The sequence below is a fragment of the Pantherophis guttatus genome, chromosome 18, assembly GCF_059756535.1.
Source record: "Pantherophis guttatus breed Tessera chromosome 18, ASM5975653v1, whole genome shotgun sequence".
NCBI classification, from domain to species: Eukaryota; Metazoa; Chordata; class Lepidosauria; order Squamata; family Colubridae; genus Pantherophis; species Pantherophis guttatus.
This window is the reverse complement of record NC_142080.1, coordinates 5,619,936-5,639,118: the sequence shown is the minus strand read 5'-3', so window position 1 is coordinate 5,639,118 and position 19,183 is coordinate 5,619,936. Positions and strand designations below refer to the sequence as shown.

The following is a 19,183-nucleotide window of genomic DNA, read 5'->3' as shown; positions in this document are numbered from 1 at the left end:
AAGTGGGGGATTCAGACCGGACACATCAAAGGGCAGAAACTGGGCATTTTAAAGCCCCACCCAGGGCCAAATCCTCCCCCCCCTTTTGGCTATCCCTGGCCATCAGAAATCAGAAATCAAATGTAAATAAATATATGCCGTGTACACAGTGGCCAGTATATGGAGTTCTCGGCTTAGAAGCCACAATTGAGCCCAACGTTTCCGTTGTCAAGCAAGGCGGTTGTTAAGCGAGTTTCGCCCCCTTTTACGACCTTTCTTGCCCCGGTTGTTAAGGGAATCACTACAGTTGTTTGAATTAGTAACCTGGCTGGTTCAGCAAATCTGGCTTCCCCATTGACTTTACTTGTCAGGAGGTCGTTAAAGAGGATCACATCACATGACCCCGGGACTCTGCAACCGTCATAAATATGAACCAGTGGCCGAACATCTGAATTTTGATCACATCACTACAGGGATGCTGCAACGGTCGTTAAGTGTGTGAAAAAATGGTCGTTAAGTCACTTTTTTCAGTGCCGTTGTAACTTTGCTCACTAAATGAATGGATGTAAGTCTAGGACTACCTCTATAAAGAAATCAGATGCCCTCCTGACAGGTTGGACTTTAATTCCCCCATCACAGTAGCTTGGAGTCCAGCCCAGATGGAAACGGGGAAGTTAACAGATTAACAGAGTTGGAAGGGACCTTGTAGGTCATCTAGTCCAACCCCCTGCCCAAGCAGGAGACCCTACACCATTTCAGAGAGATGGCAGTCCAGTCTCTTCTTGAAAGCCTCCAGGGATGAAGCTCCCACAACTTCCGAAGGCAACTTCTGTCCCATGGGTTGATTATTCTCACTGTCAGAAAATTCCTCCTTATTTCCAGGTTGAATCTCTGCTTGATCACTTTCCATCCATTCTTCCTTGTCTGGCCTTCGGGTGCTTTGGAAAATAGCTTGACCCCCTTCATCCTCTCTGGGGCAGCCCCTCAAATATTGGAAGATGCTATCCTGTCTCCCCTGGTCCTTCTCTTCACTAGCTTCAGTGAACTAGACTAGCTTCAGTAAACTTATTTCAGATAAGTGGCTCTTCTTAAAAACCTCCAGTGATGGAGCTCCCACAACTTCTGGTAGCAAGCAGTTCCACTGGCTAATGGGATTTTCCGTCAGGAAATTTCTCCTTATTTCCAGGTTGAATCTCTCCACCCATCGTTCTCCGGGTGGCCTCAAAAGTCCCCAACTAATTCTAGGAATTTAACAAGCGTCCAGAATATTTGCTGACCTTTTGTGGGTAGAGGGAGGGACGGCTTCTATTAAACTCCCAATTACGCCCCCCGCACCCCCACCCCCAAAGGAAGCATTCGTGCTGCATAAGCAGTCTTGAAAAGGTGAGTACGGGAGGTCGAGCACCGAACAGGGTGAGCAAGATGGCAGGTGGGGATGCAGGTTCCAATTACGCCTATTGTCTTGCGAGATGTGTGCATTTACCGAATCAGCGGCCCTTTGTTTCCAGCCGCCTCTGAAAGAGCAGCGAAACGGAGAGTCTGCCTATCAAAGACAATCCGAGCGGGCAGAGAGGGGGGGGGAAAGATCTTGCCTCAAATTGAATGCTTGGCAGGTCTCTCTGTATGTGTGTGTGTGAATTCTGGTTGAATTCAATTTTAATTTGACCGGTATTCGTTCAGGGAAAGGGCTGGGTGTTTACATTGTGCCAAGCCATGGATTAATGTATTTATTTATTTGTAAAAATTTACTAGCCGCCCATCTCGCCGCACGGTAAAACTCTGGGCGGCTCAAAATTAGTATTAAAAGATAAAACCGCATCGTTTATAAATACAATACTATAAATCAGTGGTGGGTTTCCAAATTTTTTTTACTACTGTGGGTGTGGCCTGGTGGGCGTGGCATGGCTTGGTGGGCGTGGCTTGTTGGGCATGGCAGGGGAAGGATACTGTAAAATCTCCATTCCCACCCCACTCCAGGGGAAGGATACTGCAAAATCCCCATTTCCTCCCAATCAGCTGGGACTTGGGAGGCAGATAATAGATGGGGGCAGAATTTTTACTACCGGTTCTCCGAACTACTCAAAATTTCCGCTACCGGTTCTTCAGAACTGGTCAGAACCTGCTGAAACCCACCTCTGCTATAAATACTATAAAATCAACTTAGCTAAAATGATGGGGGCAGGGAATATGATGGGGGGGGAGAAGGGGAGTGGTCTGTTGTTAATCAACCAACTACACCCAACATGAAGCTCCTTCGTTGGCACCCCCAAGCCAACGGGCAAAAGCCAGGACTTTAAGCTCTCTCAAGAAGGTTGGAGCTGACCTCACTTAATGGTTCACTGAAGATCCTGAACTGGGATTGACTTATCTTGCATCTCAGGGCTTAGGTTCCCACAGCCGCAGGGTGTCTTAGCACAGTGCCTGAACCCAGCTAGAGCAGGGGTCCCCAACAGGGGTGGGCTTCAAAAATTTTAGCAAGGGGTTCTCTGCCCAGTTGCTGGGAGGGCGTGGCCATGGTGGGCGTGGCCTAGTTGGCCTCCTGCACCATGATTGGGGTGTTGGTGGTTTGCTCTCCCCGGGCTCCGGAGGCTTTTCTCGAGCCTCCGGGAGGGCGAAAACAGCCTCCCCAGGCTCCGGAGGCCCTCTGGAGGCCAGAAACGGGCTTCCTGAACTTTCGGTAGGCCTGTTTTCCGCCCTCCCCAAGCTTCCGTATGTGCCTTGCACTTACCCGCATCCAAAATGAGCCACGTGCGGACTCCGGGGAGGGGAGGAGAGGGGTGGGCGGGGCCAGCCAGTAGTGGGATTTGGAGGTTCTCCGAACTGCACAGAATCTTAGCTAGAGGTTCCCCCGAACCCCTGCGAATCCCCAGCAGCCCACCCCTGGGCCCCAACCCCTGGGCCGCAGCCCACTACGGGGCCTTGACCTGTCCGGAACCGAGCCAGAGAAGTGGTAGGTGAGCCCATGAACATCCCCATTTGCGTGATCGGCATGCGTGTTTGCCCGCCCCTCGTGCAAATAGACCTGTGGGCATGTGCGCACATGCCCATCGCCCATGCACGGCCATCCCTTCTCCCCCCACCCCACCCCCACCAGTCCACAAAGCCAGAAAGGTTGGGGAACTCTGAGGTATTCTTGTTTTCCCTCTTCCCCGTGATTTCCCAAAGACAATCTAGGGCTAAATGTAGAAACTTGACTCTTCCTGCAGGTCCAAAAGGCTTCACCCTGGGACGGCCAAAGGCACCGGGCACCATGGCGACGGCGTCGCCGACAGCCGCCGTGGTGACCGCCACCGTGGTGACCACGGCGGCCGCCATGGACTTGCGCGACTGGATCTTCCTTTGCTACGGGCTGGTGGCTTTTTTGAGTGAGGTGATCGACAGCACGACCTGCCCTTCCGTCTGCCGGTGCGACAACGGTTTCATCTACTGTAACGACCGGGGCCTCACCTCCATCCCGGCTGACATTCCGGATGATGCCACCACCCTCTATCTACAGAATAATCAGATCAATAACGCGGGGATCCCGTCTAGTTTGAAGAAGAAACTCAACGTTCAGGTGAGCCGGACGAGAGGGGACGAGGTGGAGAAGGAGGTTTAGGGGACAATAATGATTCGGTTTCTGAGGGGCCGTTGGTGCTCTCTGAGCTTGGTGGTTTTCCTGCAGACCTTTCATGACCCAACTAGGTAACATCATCAGTGGTAGAAGGGAGTGCAGTTGGAGGAGGAGAACGACCGTGGTCCTTAGCACTCTCTGAGCTTGGTGGTTTCCTTGCAAATGTTTCATGAGCCAATTAGGTAACTTCATCAGTGCTAGAACGGAGTGGCGTTAATGGAGGGGGAGGAGGAGGAGGAGGGGAAGGAGAAGGAGAACAAAGAGGAGGAGAAAGAGAAGGACTGTGGGGTCCTTAGTGCCCTCTGAGCTTGGTGGTTTTCCTGCAGACATTTCATGACCCAACTAGGTAACATCATCAATGCTGAATGAAGTGGAATTTGCTCTCATTTTCTATACCAGTGGCTTGCCCTGTCAGTTGTGGTGGTGGTGGGGTATTCTTGGTGGTTCCACAATTGGGCTGTGGTTTACTGTTAGCTTGCTTGTCTGAGTTGGTAGTTTCTTGACTGAGATATCGGTGGCATTTTATTGGGGTGTGTTAATCTCATGAGCAGAGACTTAACACCAAGATTAACATTGGACCAACAACCAGGAAGCAGTTCTCAAGAGTGGAGAGACAGAATGCTAGAGGCCTTCCGCTCTATCTCCCCGCAAATTTCACTTCTAAAAACAAGGTTAGCTTTGGACAATCTAGAACCCTGCTTATTTCTAACTCAGGAACACTCAAGTCAAGTTTTCTAAATTGGGTGCCCTATAATCTTCTCCCTTTCCACCATGTTGAATGTCCGATTCCTTTGATTCCTGGCAGGTCATCTACCTCTACGAAAATGATCTGGACGAGTTCCCCATCAACCTGCCCCGCTCGCTGAAGGAGCTGCATCTGCAGGACAACAACGTGCGTACCATCGCCCGGGACTCCCTGGCCAGGATCCCTCTGCTGGAGAAGCTACACTTGGACGACAATTCCGTCTCCACCGTCAGCATCGAAGACGACGCCTTCGCCGACAGCACCCGCCTCAAGCTGCTCTTCCTTTCCCGCAACCATCTCAGCAGCATCCCTTCTGGGCTGCCGCGCACCCTGGAGGAACTTCGCTTGGATGACAACCGCATCTCCACCATTCCCCTCCACGCCTTCAAAGGCCTCAACAGCTTGCGGCGTTTGGTGCTGGATGGCAACCTGCTCGCCAACCAGCGCATTGCAGACGACACGTTCAGCCGCCTGCAGAACCTAAGTGAGCTCTCGCTGGTGCGCAACTCCCTGGCGGCCCCGCCGCTCAACCTGCCCAGCGCCCACCTGCAGAAGCTGTACCTGCAGGACAACGCCATCAGCCACATCCCGTACAACACCCTTTCCAAGATGAGGGAGCTGGAGAAGCTTGACCTGTCCAACAACAACCTGACCACCCTGCCCAAGGGCCTCTTTGATGACCTGGACAGCCTGTCTCAGCTCCTGCTGAGAAACAACCCGTGGTACTGCAGCTGTAACCTCATGTGGCTGAGGGACTGGGTCAAGGCCCGAGCAGCGGTGGTCAATGTCAGAGGACTGATGTGCCAAGGGCCTGACAGGGTCAGAGGGATGGCCATCAAAGACATCACCAACGAGATGGACGAGTGCTTTGAAGTCAGCCAGCAGAGTAACTCGGCGGTGGCGGCCAAAACGACGGCCAGCAATGCTGCCGTCACAACCCCGCAGGGCTCCCTCTTCACCCTCAAAGCCAAACGCCCGGGCATCCAGCTGCCCGATTCCAACATCGACTATCCGATGGCCACCGGGTCAGGAGCCAAAACGCTGGTGCTGAACGTCAAACCGCTGACCGCCGACAGCATCCGCATCAGCTGGAAGGCGTCCCTCCCGGCGGCCTCTTTCCGCCTCAGCTGGTTGCGCCTGGGCCACAGCCCGGCCGTCGGCTCCATCACCGAGACGCTGGTGCAAGGCGACAAGACCGAGTACCTCCTGACTGCCCTGGAGCCCAAATCCACCTACATCATTTGCATGGTCACCATGGAGACGGGCAACACCTACATCCCTGACGAGAGTCCCGTGTGCGCCAAAGCCGAGACAGCCGACGTGTACAGTCCCACCACCACCCTCAACCACGAGCAAAACCTGGACCCCATGGCTGGGCTGCCCCTTGCGGGGATTATCGGCGGGGCAGTGGCCTTGGTCTTCCTCTTCCTGGTCATGGCCGCCATTTGCTGGTACGTCCACCGGACCGGGGAGCTGCTGACGCACGAGCGAGGCAGCCGGAAGAAGGACGACTACATGGAATCGGGCACCAAGAAAGACAACTCCATCTTGGAGATCCGAGGGCCTGGATTGCAAATGATCCCCATCAACCCTCACCGGGCGAAGGAAGAGTACGTCATCCACACCATATTCCCTTCCAACGGAACCAGCCTTTACAAAAGTACCCACACAATTGGCTACGGTACAACTCGGGGATACAGAGAAGGGGGCATCCCAGATGTAGACTACGCCTATACATGATGCAAAGGTTTTCCCCTCCTTCCAGATGCATCGTGTCGCCCCCCCCTCGCGCCCACACTCCACACTCCTCCATTTTTACCCCCTTCCCAATCTCTCTCTCTCACACACACACACAAACACACAAACACACACGGAGATGCACATGCACACAGGTTTGGGCTTGGATCGGTTCTTTGGTTTGGGTGGTTTCATTTTTTTATTTTTATTTTTATTTTTTTGCCGAGAAGGAAAAGAAACGGCGAAACACAGACTTTATATTTTCCGAGCCGAACCCGCTGGAACCGAAGGGGAGGGGAAGGGGAAGCGAATTTTACAAACCAACCTTATTTTGTAGGGGAGGGGAAGAAAACAAAAAACAAAAAAACCACACAGCGTACACAAAAGCAAGTTTTGAAAAGTAGATACGGAGGGGGACAAAAAGACCTAATTTATATTTAATATGCCAGATTTAAAAAAAAAGAAAGAAACGAAAAAGGAGCGATCGGGAGGAACAATCGTGAAGGAACGTTTGGTTTTATTGGGGTTTCGTGGTGGGCCTTTTTTCCCTGCGAGGGGGTAGTGGGGAACAAGGGGGAAGATTCTAGAGGAAGGCAGAAACGACATTGAGGATCAAAAAAAAAAAAGAAAAGAAAAGAAAATTGCTACCTGTTTATCTTTCTTCCTGTGTAAATCTTCTATTTTGTTCAGGGGTTAAGATTATAAAAAAAAGAAGAAGAAGAAGAAAAGAAAGAAATATCGACACCCTGATGGCTAAAGTGTCAACTGTCTTGGAGGATGTGTGGAAAGATCGTTCTTGTTTTGCACCCCATAATTCTGCTTTCCTTACAGGTTCTGGATTTATTGTGCAAAATCCGAGAAACAATACAGTTCGGGGGAGGTTCTGCCCCCCCCTATTTTTCTTGGGGGGGGGGGAAAGTCCTGAAAAGCCGCTCTTTGTCACAACTCCGAGAACCTTCTCGCTGTGTTCTTCTGGTCAACGCGGCTTTGCAGATAAAGCTCTCCATCGTTACCTCCTTCTCACACCCAGCTATCTCTTGGGACAGTTATTCGAGACTCGTAGGAATAAACTCACTGTGTAGCTCTTGAGTTTTTAGCAAAAAAAAAAAAACAACGAAAACGAAAAAAAAGAAAGAAACTGATGTGTGAAGATGGGACAGGCCAGCAGCGTCTTCCAACCAGCAAGATAATCAAACCTTCCATGGGGGGGTGGGGGGGTGGGGGGAGATGAGGGGCTCTGAATTCCCAACGAATCTCAGGTTCACAGGTGAATGGTTTTCAAGATGTTAAGGAAAGGGGGAGAGGAAGTGGGGGTTTTTGTGGTCCAAAGCCTTTGGCGTCCGCTCAAAAGACCAGCCAAGTTGTTCTCGTTGGCAGTTTCCCAGGATGGTTCAAAAGTCTTAACCCTCAGTATTCTCTAACTTGGGGAGGGATTTAAAGAAGTCCTAATTGTAGATTTAGAGATCCCTGATAGTTGCTGTGATCTCCAGGCCACCTGAACTGCAAGGATCCAGTCTCTTCCATCCAACTTTGGGACTCGTCAAACCGAACGTCACAGCCACTTTCTCGCCTTTGAAGTTCTCGCGTTAGGAAGAGGAGCTTCAGGGCGAGGGGAAACCCCACCTGGGGCTGCCATTTTCTCAATTGTACCACCCAATTTGGACCTCTCTCGGATTCGGGGCGGGGGCTCGGTTTTTTTTTTCTCCAGAGCGAATCCAGAGGCTCCAAAAATAAAAATAAAAATGCAGAATTACTGTAGGAAAAAAAAGATCAGGAGGCTGAAAAGCGGTTAGATTCAAAACAACTGGCCATCTTGGGAAGGGTGAGGCTGGGGGGAAGTACTTTGTAATGCGGTTGCAGTGAGGAAGATGCTGGGATTGGTGAAGTTGAGAGCAATGGATTAAAGAGCAATCCAAGATTCAGAGTTATCTGTCAACACTTCGCGGAATAAGGGAAGGGACCTTGGAAGTCTTCTAGTCCAACTCTCCTGCTCAAGCAGGAAACCCTGCTGGCGAACCGTGATGGCGAACCTGTGGCACGCAAAGCCCTCTCTAGGCACATGCGCTGTCGCCAGCTGCTCTTCTGGTTTTTCGCACGCCAACCAGCTGCTCTTCTGCTTTTTGGCAAGCCAGCCAGCTGGTCTTCGTGGCCGCCGGAGCACCGGAAAATGGCCAAAAACCAGGCCACTTTCCAGCCATTTTCAGGGCAAAAACGACCTGAAAATGGTCCGGAAAACGGCCAAAAAAAATGACCCAAAAAACAGGCATGTGCGCGCCAGCCAGCTGGTTTTCAGCTTTCCGGTGCTCAGGCGTGCACAAAGACCAGCTAGCATGCGCACATGCATGTGCCAGAAACCTCAGCTGGTCTTTGGGTTTCCGGCGCTCTAACGTGCGCACATACACGTGCGTTCCGATTTGGGCACTCGGTGCCCAAAAGGTTCACCATCACTGCCCTAGACCATTCCAGATAAATATACCATTTCAGACAAAGTGGCCACAAAGTGGGACAAAGTACTTGCATGTTGGTTTGACCTGTTGGATTTCGTGCGCACCGCTGACGGGCTGACCTCCGAGAATGGGCCACGCACATGTGCAAGGCTCTTGAGTTTGGGCTTCTAGCATTGCTGGGGGAGATTTTTAGTTGTGCAGAGGTGGCCAAGGACAATTAGGGAGGAGCATGGAAAGCCAAGGCTAAAACAGGCTGATGGACTGCTGCTCTGAGTCACTGTAGGGACTGACCTTGATTCTGACTAAGCCCCAAGATGGCCTTTCCTGATCTACAGGTGGTCCTCGACTTACGACCACAAGGGAGCCCCAAATTTCTGCTGCCGAGTGAGACGCGCGTGAAGTGAGTTTTTGCTCCGTTTCACCACTTTTCTTGCCGCGGCGGTTAAGGGAGTCGCCGCAGGTGTTTAAGGTAGTCGCACGGCTGTTAGGCGAATCTGGCTTCCCCGTTGACTTGGCTGGTCAGAAGGGTCGCAAAAGGGGATCGCGTGACCCCGCCACCGTCGTAAAGATGAGTCCGTTGCCAAGTTTCTGAATTTCGATCATGTGACCGTGGGGGACGCTGAAACGGTCGTTCAGTGTGAAAAACGGTCCTAAGTCGCTTTTCCCAGTGCCATTGTAACTTCGAACGGTCATGAAATGAATTGTCGTAAGTCGAGGACTACTTATACTGTCTCCAGATGTTTTCAGATGGGGCTTAAACTCAGCATTCCTAGCGCGCCTGGCCAAATTCTCGAGATGTATAACCCAACGTATCCAGAAAGTTAGAAATGGCTGGTAGAAAGCAGTGAGGGGAGAAAGGACAGACAGAGAGAAACCAAGAGAGAGAGAGAGAGATATATATTTTGAATGAAGGACAAAATAACCATTGTGGTCTCAATGAAAAGGGATTCTTTCGCCATCTCTCCCCGCCCCCTCCCACTCGGAAAATAATAATGCAATGCATAAATGAGAATTGGCAGAGAAAAATGCCAAGGGCGCCCATTGGGCAAATGAGGACCACTCATTTCTATAGGAAATGAGTATCACAAAGGTCGTTTCCAGGCAGACGTGGGTTGAAGGTCCCTGTCAGCCTTCCCACGTGTCCTCGGATGGTGGCATCTAACCAGCTTGCAAAAAAAGGTGGCTCTAAAATAATCAGCGCTCCCTTGACAAATTAAATCCAATTAAGGTGTCATTTAAAAACACACAGCCTGTGGGAGGAGGAAGAGGGAACACCCTTGGGTGAATACAAGGCTGCAAATTTTCAACACCCCCCCTTAAATTTCAAGTCAGTGGAATTAAGTAGCTGAGTGGAGACTGAGAGGCAATAAAATCTGGGTTGGGAAGGAAACTTTTCCCCTGAGAATTGCCTTCGTCCCAAGGCTTCCCTGACAGGTTGATATTCCCAAATAGTGACAACTGTTCTGGGGAGGAGAGGAAAAACCACCACCTCCACAAAAATGTTAAGCACCGTCTGAAAAATTTAAAGTGACATGGAAGGGAAGAGAGGGAAAAAAACCCATAAAAATTCAACTGATGGGGAGGATATAATGGGAGAACAAGCATTTCGGCCCCATTTGCTCCTCAGGGGAGTGGGGCACCTCTGTCTCCCTCGATCACAATTGCCCACGTTCAGAAAATGAGGAGAGGTCCAAAGGCAGCTTTAGCGGATGCCTACATCGATTTCCCCTCTTCAATTTGCAATGCTTTGTGTATGACTAGGACAGGAGTCTCCAAACTTGGCAATTTTAAGACTTGTGGACTTCGACATCCAGAATTCTCCAGCGAGCTGGGGAATTCTGGGCGTTGAAAGTCCACAAGTCTTAAAGTTACCAAGTTTGGAGACCCCTGGTAGGACTCCAATGGGCTCCTGGTAGCTTATAATATTCCTTCTGCAATTTTTTTCCAAAGGCAATTGGGCTTTTCTTGTTTTGTTTTTTTTCTTTGAAAACATTTCCCTTGTCATCTAAGAAGTTTCTTCCATTCTAACTGGTGGGGAATGGAAGGGTGTATGTATGTATGTATGTATTTTTCTCTCAGCCGGGTTTTTTCTTACGTAAATCAAGATCTTTATACAGCCATAACTCAGTGAAATCCCATTCACTAGTTTCTAGGCTTTTTCAGACATCAAACCAGCATTTTGCTGTCTATTGGGAGACTAAAGGGAGACTAAGATAGATCTATTTCAGACTAATTAGTCCTCATCAGTTAGCCACACCCTCATCTCATGTCTCCTCCCCGTAAAGGTCAAATATTTATTTTCTTCTCTTTTTCTAGGCCTTTATGTATATTTTTCTCTCAGCCAGGTTTTTTCCTACGTAAATCAAGATCTTTATACAGCCATAGCTCAGTGAAATCCCATTCACTAGTTTCTAGGCTTTTTCAGACATCAAACCAGCATTTTGCTGTCTATTGGGAGACTAAAGTCTTAGTCTATTCTTAGTTTCCCTACGTTTAGTCTCCCTCCCTATGTTTTTCTTTTAGCCAGGTTTCTCCTAAGTAACCAAGATTTTTCTTTCTACAGCCCTAGCTCAGTGGAGTCACATCCACTCGATTCTGGGCTTTTTTTTTTTTCTTCTTCTGGCAGCCAGCAGGCCCTATGCTGCCCTATGCTGCCTAGTGAGAGACTTATATAGATCTATTTCTGGCTCGTTAGCCATCATCAGTAAGCCACACCCACATCTCATGTATCCTCCCTGGTACAATATCTATTTTCTTAACTTTTTTCTTCCTTTTCGTAGGTTTTATGTGTGTTTTTCTTTTAGCCAGGTTTCTCCTACGTAACCAAGATTTTTCTTTCTACAGCCCTAGCTCAGTGGAGTCACATCTACTCGATTCTGGGCTTTTTTTCCCCAGAATTTGGAAATATATATATATTTCCAAAGGAGAAAAAAAAAAAAAACCCAAGAAAGTTCATTTACCTTTTGGGAAAAAACACCTTTGGGAGAAGCATAACCTGAATCGGGAGGGTCTCTAAACTTGGCCACTTTCAGACTTGTGGACTTCAACTCCCAGAATTCCTCTGGCTGGGGGATTCTGGGAATTGAAGTCCATCCATCTTAAAAGCGGCCAAGGTTTGAGAAATACCGCTGTAAAAAAGACAGGTATCCATTCACCGCCTTGCCAAGCCAATGATTCGGTTTTCAAGATGTAAGCAGCCCCCACCCCCACCCCCCCAAAATAATGTGGGTGAAGAAGATGAAGGGATCCAGGGAAGTTCTATCGGGAAGAAGAGGAGGCTGGGTTGTTTTAAACACCCTCGGTGAGGAAAACACACAAACAAGCCGAGAGGAGGAAGATGGAGAAGAAATGGCTGCAGGCTAGCTAATATTTATCCGCTAAGCATCGCATTGCATAATCAAGGCCTGGGACCTAAGGTGCTGCTCTCACCTCCTGCGAAGTGTAATTTTATTAAGTACTTAAACTCCGTACCCGGCACTTCACAAACTGAGATAATGTGAGCAGGCTCTTGGGGAGCTGGCGTTTAGCACAAGGCAAAGTCGAAATAAAATAAAATAAAATAAAATGTAAAAAAAACCCTCCAACCCATGCTTCCCTCCCCCCCAAAATGCCTCTTCCCCTCTCTCATTAATTCAGGTGATTTGACAAGGTGCTGGTATACGCCGGTGTTGGCCGTGGCAAGCGATTTTGCAGCTCGGCTTGTAAAGTTTGCATTTTTATTTATTTTTGTTTTGAAAACAGCAAGCTAGAGAAAAAAAGGCCCCAGGGGCATCCAGAGGAATGAAAACATGCCTTTTGTGCCCAGCCTTCAGGGATAGCTGCATTTGAACCAAGATCAAGCTTTTTTACCAGCCAATTATTTTTTTTATTAGGGCTACTACCGCTCCCATCATCCGTTGGCTAAGTTAGCTGGAGCTGAAAGGAGTCTGATTGGGAGGGCATCACAGACCTGGATCAGGCAAAACACCCAATGGTTCCTTATTTCCCGGAGCAAGATACAGGTAGTCCTTAACTTACAACCCATTTGTTTAGTGACCGAAGTTACAACGGCACTAAAAGAAAAGAAAAAAGTGACTTAGGACCATTTTCCACCCTTACGACTGTCGCCCGTCACGTGATCCAAATTCAACCGCTTGGCAAACAACTGGCTCGTAGTTATGACGGTTGCAGTGTCTCCGGAGGGGGGTCACATGATCCCCTTTTGTGCCTTTCTGACAAGCCAAGTCAAATGGGGGAAGCCCGATTCACTTAAGGACGCTTAAATTAATGCAGCGATTTCCTTAACAACTGTGGCAAGAAAGGTCGTAAAATGGGCGGGGGGGGAAGGAAACTCGTCGAACGACTGTCTTGCTTAGCGACAGAAATGTTGGGCTTAGTTGTAGTTGTAAGTCGAGGACTGCCTGCACCCTTGACGTGAGGAACGAACAGGTTCCCCACAAACTTTGATTTAGAGAAGAGAAACTGAGGCAGGGGTACCCAGCGGAGTTGGGAAGACACAGAGAGGGAGGCAGGAAATCCAAAGGAGAGGGTAAGCAGGATGGGAGAGGGGGGGGTGTCCTTATTAAAAAGCCCCCTCCAACCCTTTTGCAATCTGAATATTTCAAACATCCCCAGTAACCCTGGCCGACGCTCACCAGTTTGCCCTGTCCGTCCCCATCAAAGTGAGCAGCTATTTTAGGCTTCCTGCTGGCTTATAGTGGGAAAAGAAAATGAGAATACAATGGACTCCCTTTTCCACCTGCTTGTCCAAGATAACATTTTTGGGAAGAGACAAAGCTGGAAAAAACGCCTCCCGTTTCGCCTCCCACGTCTTCTTTTCCTTTCGGACTTCTGCGCCCAAACAATTCGTTTCCCTTTCTTCCACCTTCTTGGCCCATACCCCAAACCCCGTTCTGAAAGTTTTAATCGGGGGGGTCATAAAATGCACTCTCCACCCCCCCACAAAGTCACTCCACCCCACGGACTGTTGATGCTCCAAAACCGTCTGTCCATTCATCAAACGTCCATCCACATACACAGAGAGAGAGATATATGGCGATTCCAATAATGTGATCCCCGATGGCTGGTGACGAGCTAGCTTGTGATGGATGACTTGCCAATTAAAATAATAATTTAGGTCAGCCCGGTTTGTTGCTCTCCTCCCGAATGCCCTCTGAGGGCCGGGGATTATGGAAACTAGACTCCAGGGCCACAGGTTGAGGAAGTCCGCCCCAGCCTCCGATGCGTTTCTGTTCGCCCCTTGGCAAGGGTCTTATCGGTACTCGACAGGCAGGCTAAAATGTCTTTGTTCAAATGGGGTTTCAGTCCTGCGACGTCAGCCTTTGGCACGGGATGGACGGTCTGCTTGACAAATGTCCTTTTTTAAAAAAATTAAAAAAAATGTCACCTTTGGCTTTTCCAGCACATCCTTCTTGGCAAGCATTCGGCCTACCTCTCCACAGAAAAGAGAATCCAGGAGCTGTTTGCAACGGTTCAATTTCTTCTTTTTTTTTTAAGGCTCAGGAGAAGCACAAAAGGTGGCATTTGCTGATCAGGGAAACGCAGAAGGGCGACGTCTGAAAATAGCAAGGGCTGCGACACGCAGGACTAGAAACTTGTCTCGAAAAAGGTGCAGAGATACACAGGAACGCTTCTGTGAGTCTCCGATCCTTGTACCAAGCGTGACAGGTAGAGAAATTCGGTCTTGCCGCCCTATAACGTTCCATTAGGATGGTTGAGTTTTAATTTGGCCAGGAGTGGGTGAACTACAATTCCCAGCATCCCAGCATCCTTCTCTATGGGCCTTCCTTGCTGGATTTATTGGAATTCTGGGAGTTGAAACTGGGGAATTCTGGGAGTTGAAATCCACTGATCTTAAAAGTTCCCAAGATGGTGAAACGCTGGATTCCTGCCCCGTAGCGCTGATAACATGTGGTAGACCAGCCCTTCCGCTTAGCCTGTGATCATCTATCTTTTGAAAATGGATTTGGCCTGGTTTGACCGGTCAATCTCTCCCCATATTCATCAGGTTCAGAAGGTCCAAGCCTGGTCCTCACTGTCCCCATAGCAGGTCCTCCCCCAGGGCACTCCTGGATATTGAGAAGGAGGGACTCAAAGGTCAGGCTGACTGTATGACTCAGACCGGTAGTCCGACTGGTGCCTTTGAGGATGGAAACCATCTTCCAAGGGATCAACCATCCAGTGCCAGCAGCCAACGTGGTGGTGGCAGATGGAAGGAACCAGCGATAAGGAACAAAGAATGAAAGATGCTCTCTACAAGATAATGGTGGGGAAAGCCAAGGTTGGTGGCTTGCAGATCTTTGGCTTCTAGTTCAAAGCAACTTCTCTTGACCGCAAAGGGTGCCCATTGAGGCATGGTTGATGTAATATGTCAAGTCAAAGGGTGCCCTTCCGTTGGGCGGGATCTCCTTTCCTAGAGCTCCAGGGTCAGGTTGAGACAGAAAAAAGGGGGGAATGCTGAGGAACACCAACAGCTGGAGATGTTCTCCAATACAGATAGGACTAACCCAGTTTTTGTCCAGAATACCTGCACAGAACACTCCTGATTGCTGGTTGGTTGAATTCTACCCTTCTGGGAGGTATTTGACGATTGCCCGCGAGACGGTCACTCAAAGAATTCTCTGGATATGGCCTCAACTCCAAAGGGATCATCTCCATCTCCACCTTAGCTTCTTCAGCTGTCTTCTCATCCACCCTAGACAACCTAAGTGAACTGCGCACAGCCCTGCTGCGTGTTCTGGTGGGTGAAAATTCAAGCGTTGCCCAACCTGATGTTCCTTGGGTCATCTGAGACAACAAGTCCCAGAGTTCCAGGTTGTCCAGAAGTCCTTACCTTGGAGGAAGAGATGCCTTTATTAGACGCACAGATGAACCTTCTGAAGCCAACTCATAAAGTTCCTATCGAGATGCGGCTGGTTGTGAGCTTCCCGGGAATTGGATTTACGGAAGCCAAGGCAGGTGCCCTGACTTCCAAGAAACGGAAAAGAGAGAGAGAACCATCATTTTTTTCCCATCATCCCTGATTTGAGAACAGCAAAAGGTTTTCAGCAAAAAGTATAGACTTAGCCCCAACGAGCGGTGGAAATGGCGATAATGAGAGACTCCTGTTGAAAAGAGAGAGGACATCAGTGGCCACATGGGATTTAATCTAAAGGGTTTTTTTTTAAAGCCTTTTGAAAAACTGTCTGGAATCACGGTTGGCCAGCATCATTTTTTTTTTTTTTTAAAAAAGACAATTTGGGACATGGAAGCCTTGTCCCGCTCACCACTGCCTCTCTCTCGTTCCAGCTATTCTTGCACCAGTTCCCAAGCAGAGTCTCCATTCTGAACTCTCTACAGCCAAACTAAGGGTGTTTATTTTATTTTTCTGTTGAAAAAAAAACCCCTCCTCACCCCCTTCCTCTTTTCTTGACTTCAGAGAAACCAAAGTGCTCTCTTTGGCGCAACCTTTGGCCTCCTCCTCCTCCTCTTCCTCCTCCTCGTTTTAGGTGCCTTGAAAATTTTCAAATGTTTAAAAAAAAAAAATATGAATGTCTCGCAAATTCTCTTAGTCCTTTTTTTCCTCTCCTCCGTTTTTCATAGAAAAACAAAAAAAAAAGTACAAGTTTAAAAAATTAATTATTAAAAATAAAGAAACAAAATAAAGCAAAGAGTTTTTCCTTATTTTGCGGGGTGGGGGTAGGGGGAATAAAATGGGGAAAAGTTTAATTTTGACAGCCAGTTTCATGATAGGACTAGGCACAAACTCAGGTGGCCTTCTGCTGGGAATTGGAAGCACCCAAATTTTGCTAGATTCATCCGTCATTATTTTAGACAGGGGTCACATTAAAACAAGCCCGTCCATCAAGATTTGTTATGTAAGCCATGATTGGTTGGGATGACACAGTACACTAAGCCACAAACCTGAATCTGTAAATCACGGTGCCTTGGTTCATACTTGATTTTGGCTGTGTGGACTTTGAAATCCCAGAATTCCATTACCAGCTTGACCATTGATAAGTATTCTGGAGATTGAAGGCCACACGCCAGGAAATGGCCAAGATTGGGAAATGCTGTTTTCTAACCATGAATGATTAAAAGTTGGTTGACTGCATTAACGCAACACATTGCGCAATAAATATTGGAACCACAATACCTGGGTTTGTAATAATAGTAATAATAATAATAATAATAATAATAATAATAATAATAATAATAATAATAATAATAATAATTTTATTGTCATTGTACATGTATACACAGTATACCCATACAACGAAATTCGCTTAACACCCAAAGACCGGGTCCAACACACATAACAATCCCCAAACACCCCCCCATCCACCCACCACAAATTCCCCACCCCTAAACCACCCAAACATCCACACAACAGACCAAGTAATGCTGTCTAACAGCTCGTCAATGGTGGCCCTTTACTTCATGGTTGAGTGCAATTATAGCTCTGGGATAAAAACTATTCAGAAGACGTGTGGTTCTGAGTTTGAATTGTTCTGTATCTTCTGCCAGAAGGCAACAGTCCAAAAAGATTGTAAGCAGGATGGGAAGAGTCCCTGAGAATGTTATGCAACTTTCTCAAACAGCGAGATTCGAAGATGTCGTCCAGGGCTGGTAGCTGAAGCCCGATGATATTCTGGGCAGTTTTAATAATTCTCTGTAGAGCTTTTTTGTCCGCTACAGAGCTGCCACCTTAATACCACCTTAATACCATTATTTAACCATGGCTTTCTGAGTAAATGCACACAGTATGCTAAATTGAGCTGGGGTGACCCTTCTGGACATCTATCTTCCTGAAGTGCTGAACTATGATTCCTAACCAGGATTGTTACAATGATTGCTTCTTTTAACAGATTCATGTGAAATTATAGATCCCTGCAGAGGGAAGTCTAGCACCTCAGCAAGAAGCAGAAAAATTCTACCCCTGGTTCTTTTCCATGTCTCTTTAAACTCCGATCCTAGTCACCGGCAAGCCTCACGCTCCAATTATTTTCTCGTAATTTGGGCCGAGTCCCCATTTTAAGGAGGTTGGGACAGTGGATCTCAAGCTGAATTTTTAAAAAAGATCGTGACAGAGGCGAGATTTGAACCAGGACCTCCAGCCATCAGGCCCCGGAGGAGGAGACAAAACTCAAGACTTCTCTGGGTTACTCAAGCCTGCCTCCTGGACTGTAATATCCCCCCCGGGGGGGAAATTATTTCCTGTCACTTTATAATGGTGGTTTCTGCTAAATTTAACATAAAACTCGAGTTCATTACTTTGGCATTAGACAGGCTCCAGGATTTTGCCCGCAGGTTAATGGATTTCTCCTGGGGATGAAAGTGCCATTTTTCAGCGGGAAGCCACGACAAGCAGGGCAAAGGGTGATGCCACTCCTGGGGAGATGGAGGTCTTTGGGAGGGGGGAGGGGGGACTCTGGGTCTCTCTCAGCCTGCAAGGACGGTTGGGGTGGAGGCACAAGCCGACAAGAAGACAACAGCAAAACAAGAATCGTCCGTATCCTCTGGAGCATGCTAAGGCTTCCTTTTTTAAAAAAAAAAAAAAATTCTCCTTGCTCTCCAAGCTGCTTGTGGGCTGGTTTATGGAAAGCGTGATGACATCGCTTTATATTTCAACAATGCAAAACCATTAATTGGAAAGGATGCAGTAAGGAAAGGGGAAATGTCGATAGTTTAGACACAAAAGGCCTGGATTGGCGGGGCTCCTAAAAGACACGGCTGCCTCTCAAATTCCTGGCACAAAACTTGCAGAGTTGCCCCCCCCGCCCCCCCCAAAAAAACAGCCAGAGTTAACCATCGAGTAACCTGGTCAGTTTCAGTACACATAGCAAGTCCAGTTCTGAAATGACCCCTTCCAGTTTCCTGTGGTTGAGGGTCCTAAAAGATAAAAGGTAAAAGGTTCCCCTCGCACATATGTGCTAGTCGTTCCTGGCTCTAGGGGGCGTTGCTCATCTCCGTTTCAAAGCCGAAGAGCCAGCGCTGTCCGAAGACGTCTCCGTGGTCATGTGGCCGGCATGACTTAACGCCAAAGGCGCACGGAACGCTGTTACCTTCCCACCAAAGGTGGTCCCTATTTTTCTACTTGCATTTTTTTACCTACTTTCGAACTGCTAGTTGGCAGAAGCTGGGACAAGGAACAGGAGCTCACCCCGTTATGCGGCGGCACTAGGGATTCGAACCGCTGAACTGCCGACCTTTTGAACAAGCTCAGCGTCTTAGCCACTGAGCCACCTAGCATGTCAAAAAACATGATAATATAGGCGCGACTTTTGAAGGGTCACCTTGAAACCCCCCCCCCAAGGTTTGGGAAGCAGCCCATAGAGATTTGAGGTTTCGGTTTGGACATCAGTGCCAGGGTTGATTAACACCCCAACCGAAACCAATTTTGTCGCTGCTTAGAGCAATATGAGAAGTTGGAGAATTTGGGATGGATGGGGGGGAAGCACAGAATCCTCCCTCCAACCCCAAAACGAACACCGTACATGCGTGCACATAAATAGTTGAGACTCTGAAACCAACTCCCAGCTTTTGAATCCTCCTTATTTTGCTACCGGGGGTGAAAGAAGTGTGTTACCAAAATAATTCGTCGAACACAACCTGCGTCTCAGGAAAAGTGTGTTATGCAACAGCCGAGTTAGTAGGCGTGTTTGACCACATGCACATACCTCA

General features: G+C 48.4%; 2 protein-coding genes across 11 annotated transcripts in view; one reads left to right on the top strand and one right to left on the bottom strand.

Moving 5' to 3' along the window:
- The window catches only part of FLRT1 (fibronectin leucine rich transmembrane protein 1), a 120,223-nt gene extending 112,985 nt beyond the window's left edge, over window positions 1-7,238 (top strand). For all 3 annotated transcript variants that reach the window (XM_087880861.1, XM_087880862.1, XM_034429010.3), the window contains 2 exons: window positions 3,186-3,535; window positions 4,398-7,238. In XM_087880861.1, the coding sequence (XP_087736987.1) occupies window positions 3,230-3,535; window positions 4,398-6,077 (1,986 nt within the window). In that variant the 5' untranslated portion in view covers window positions 3,186-3,229 and the 3' untranslated portion in view covers window positions 6,078-7,238. The remainder of the gene's footprint in view (window positions 1-3,185; window positions 3,536-4,397) is intronic.
- The window catches only part of MACROD1 (mono-ADP ribosylhydrolase 1), a 257,629-nt gene that overhangs the window by 197,200 nt on the left and 41,246 nt on the right, over window positions 1-19,183 (bottom strand). The window lies entirely within an intron of this gene.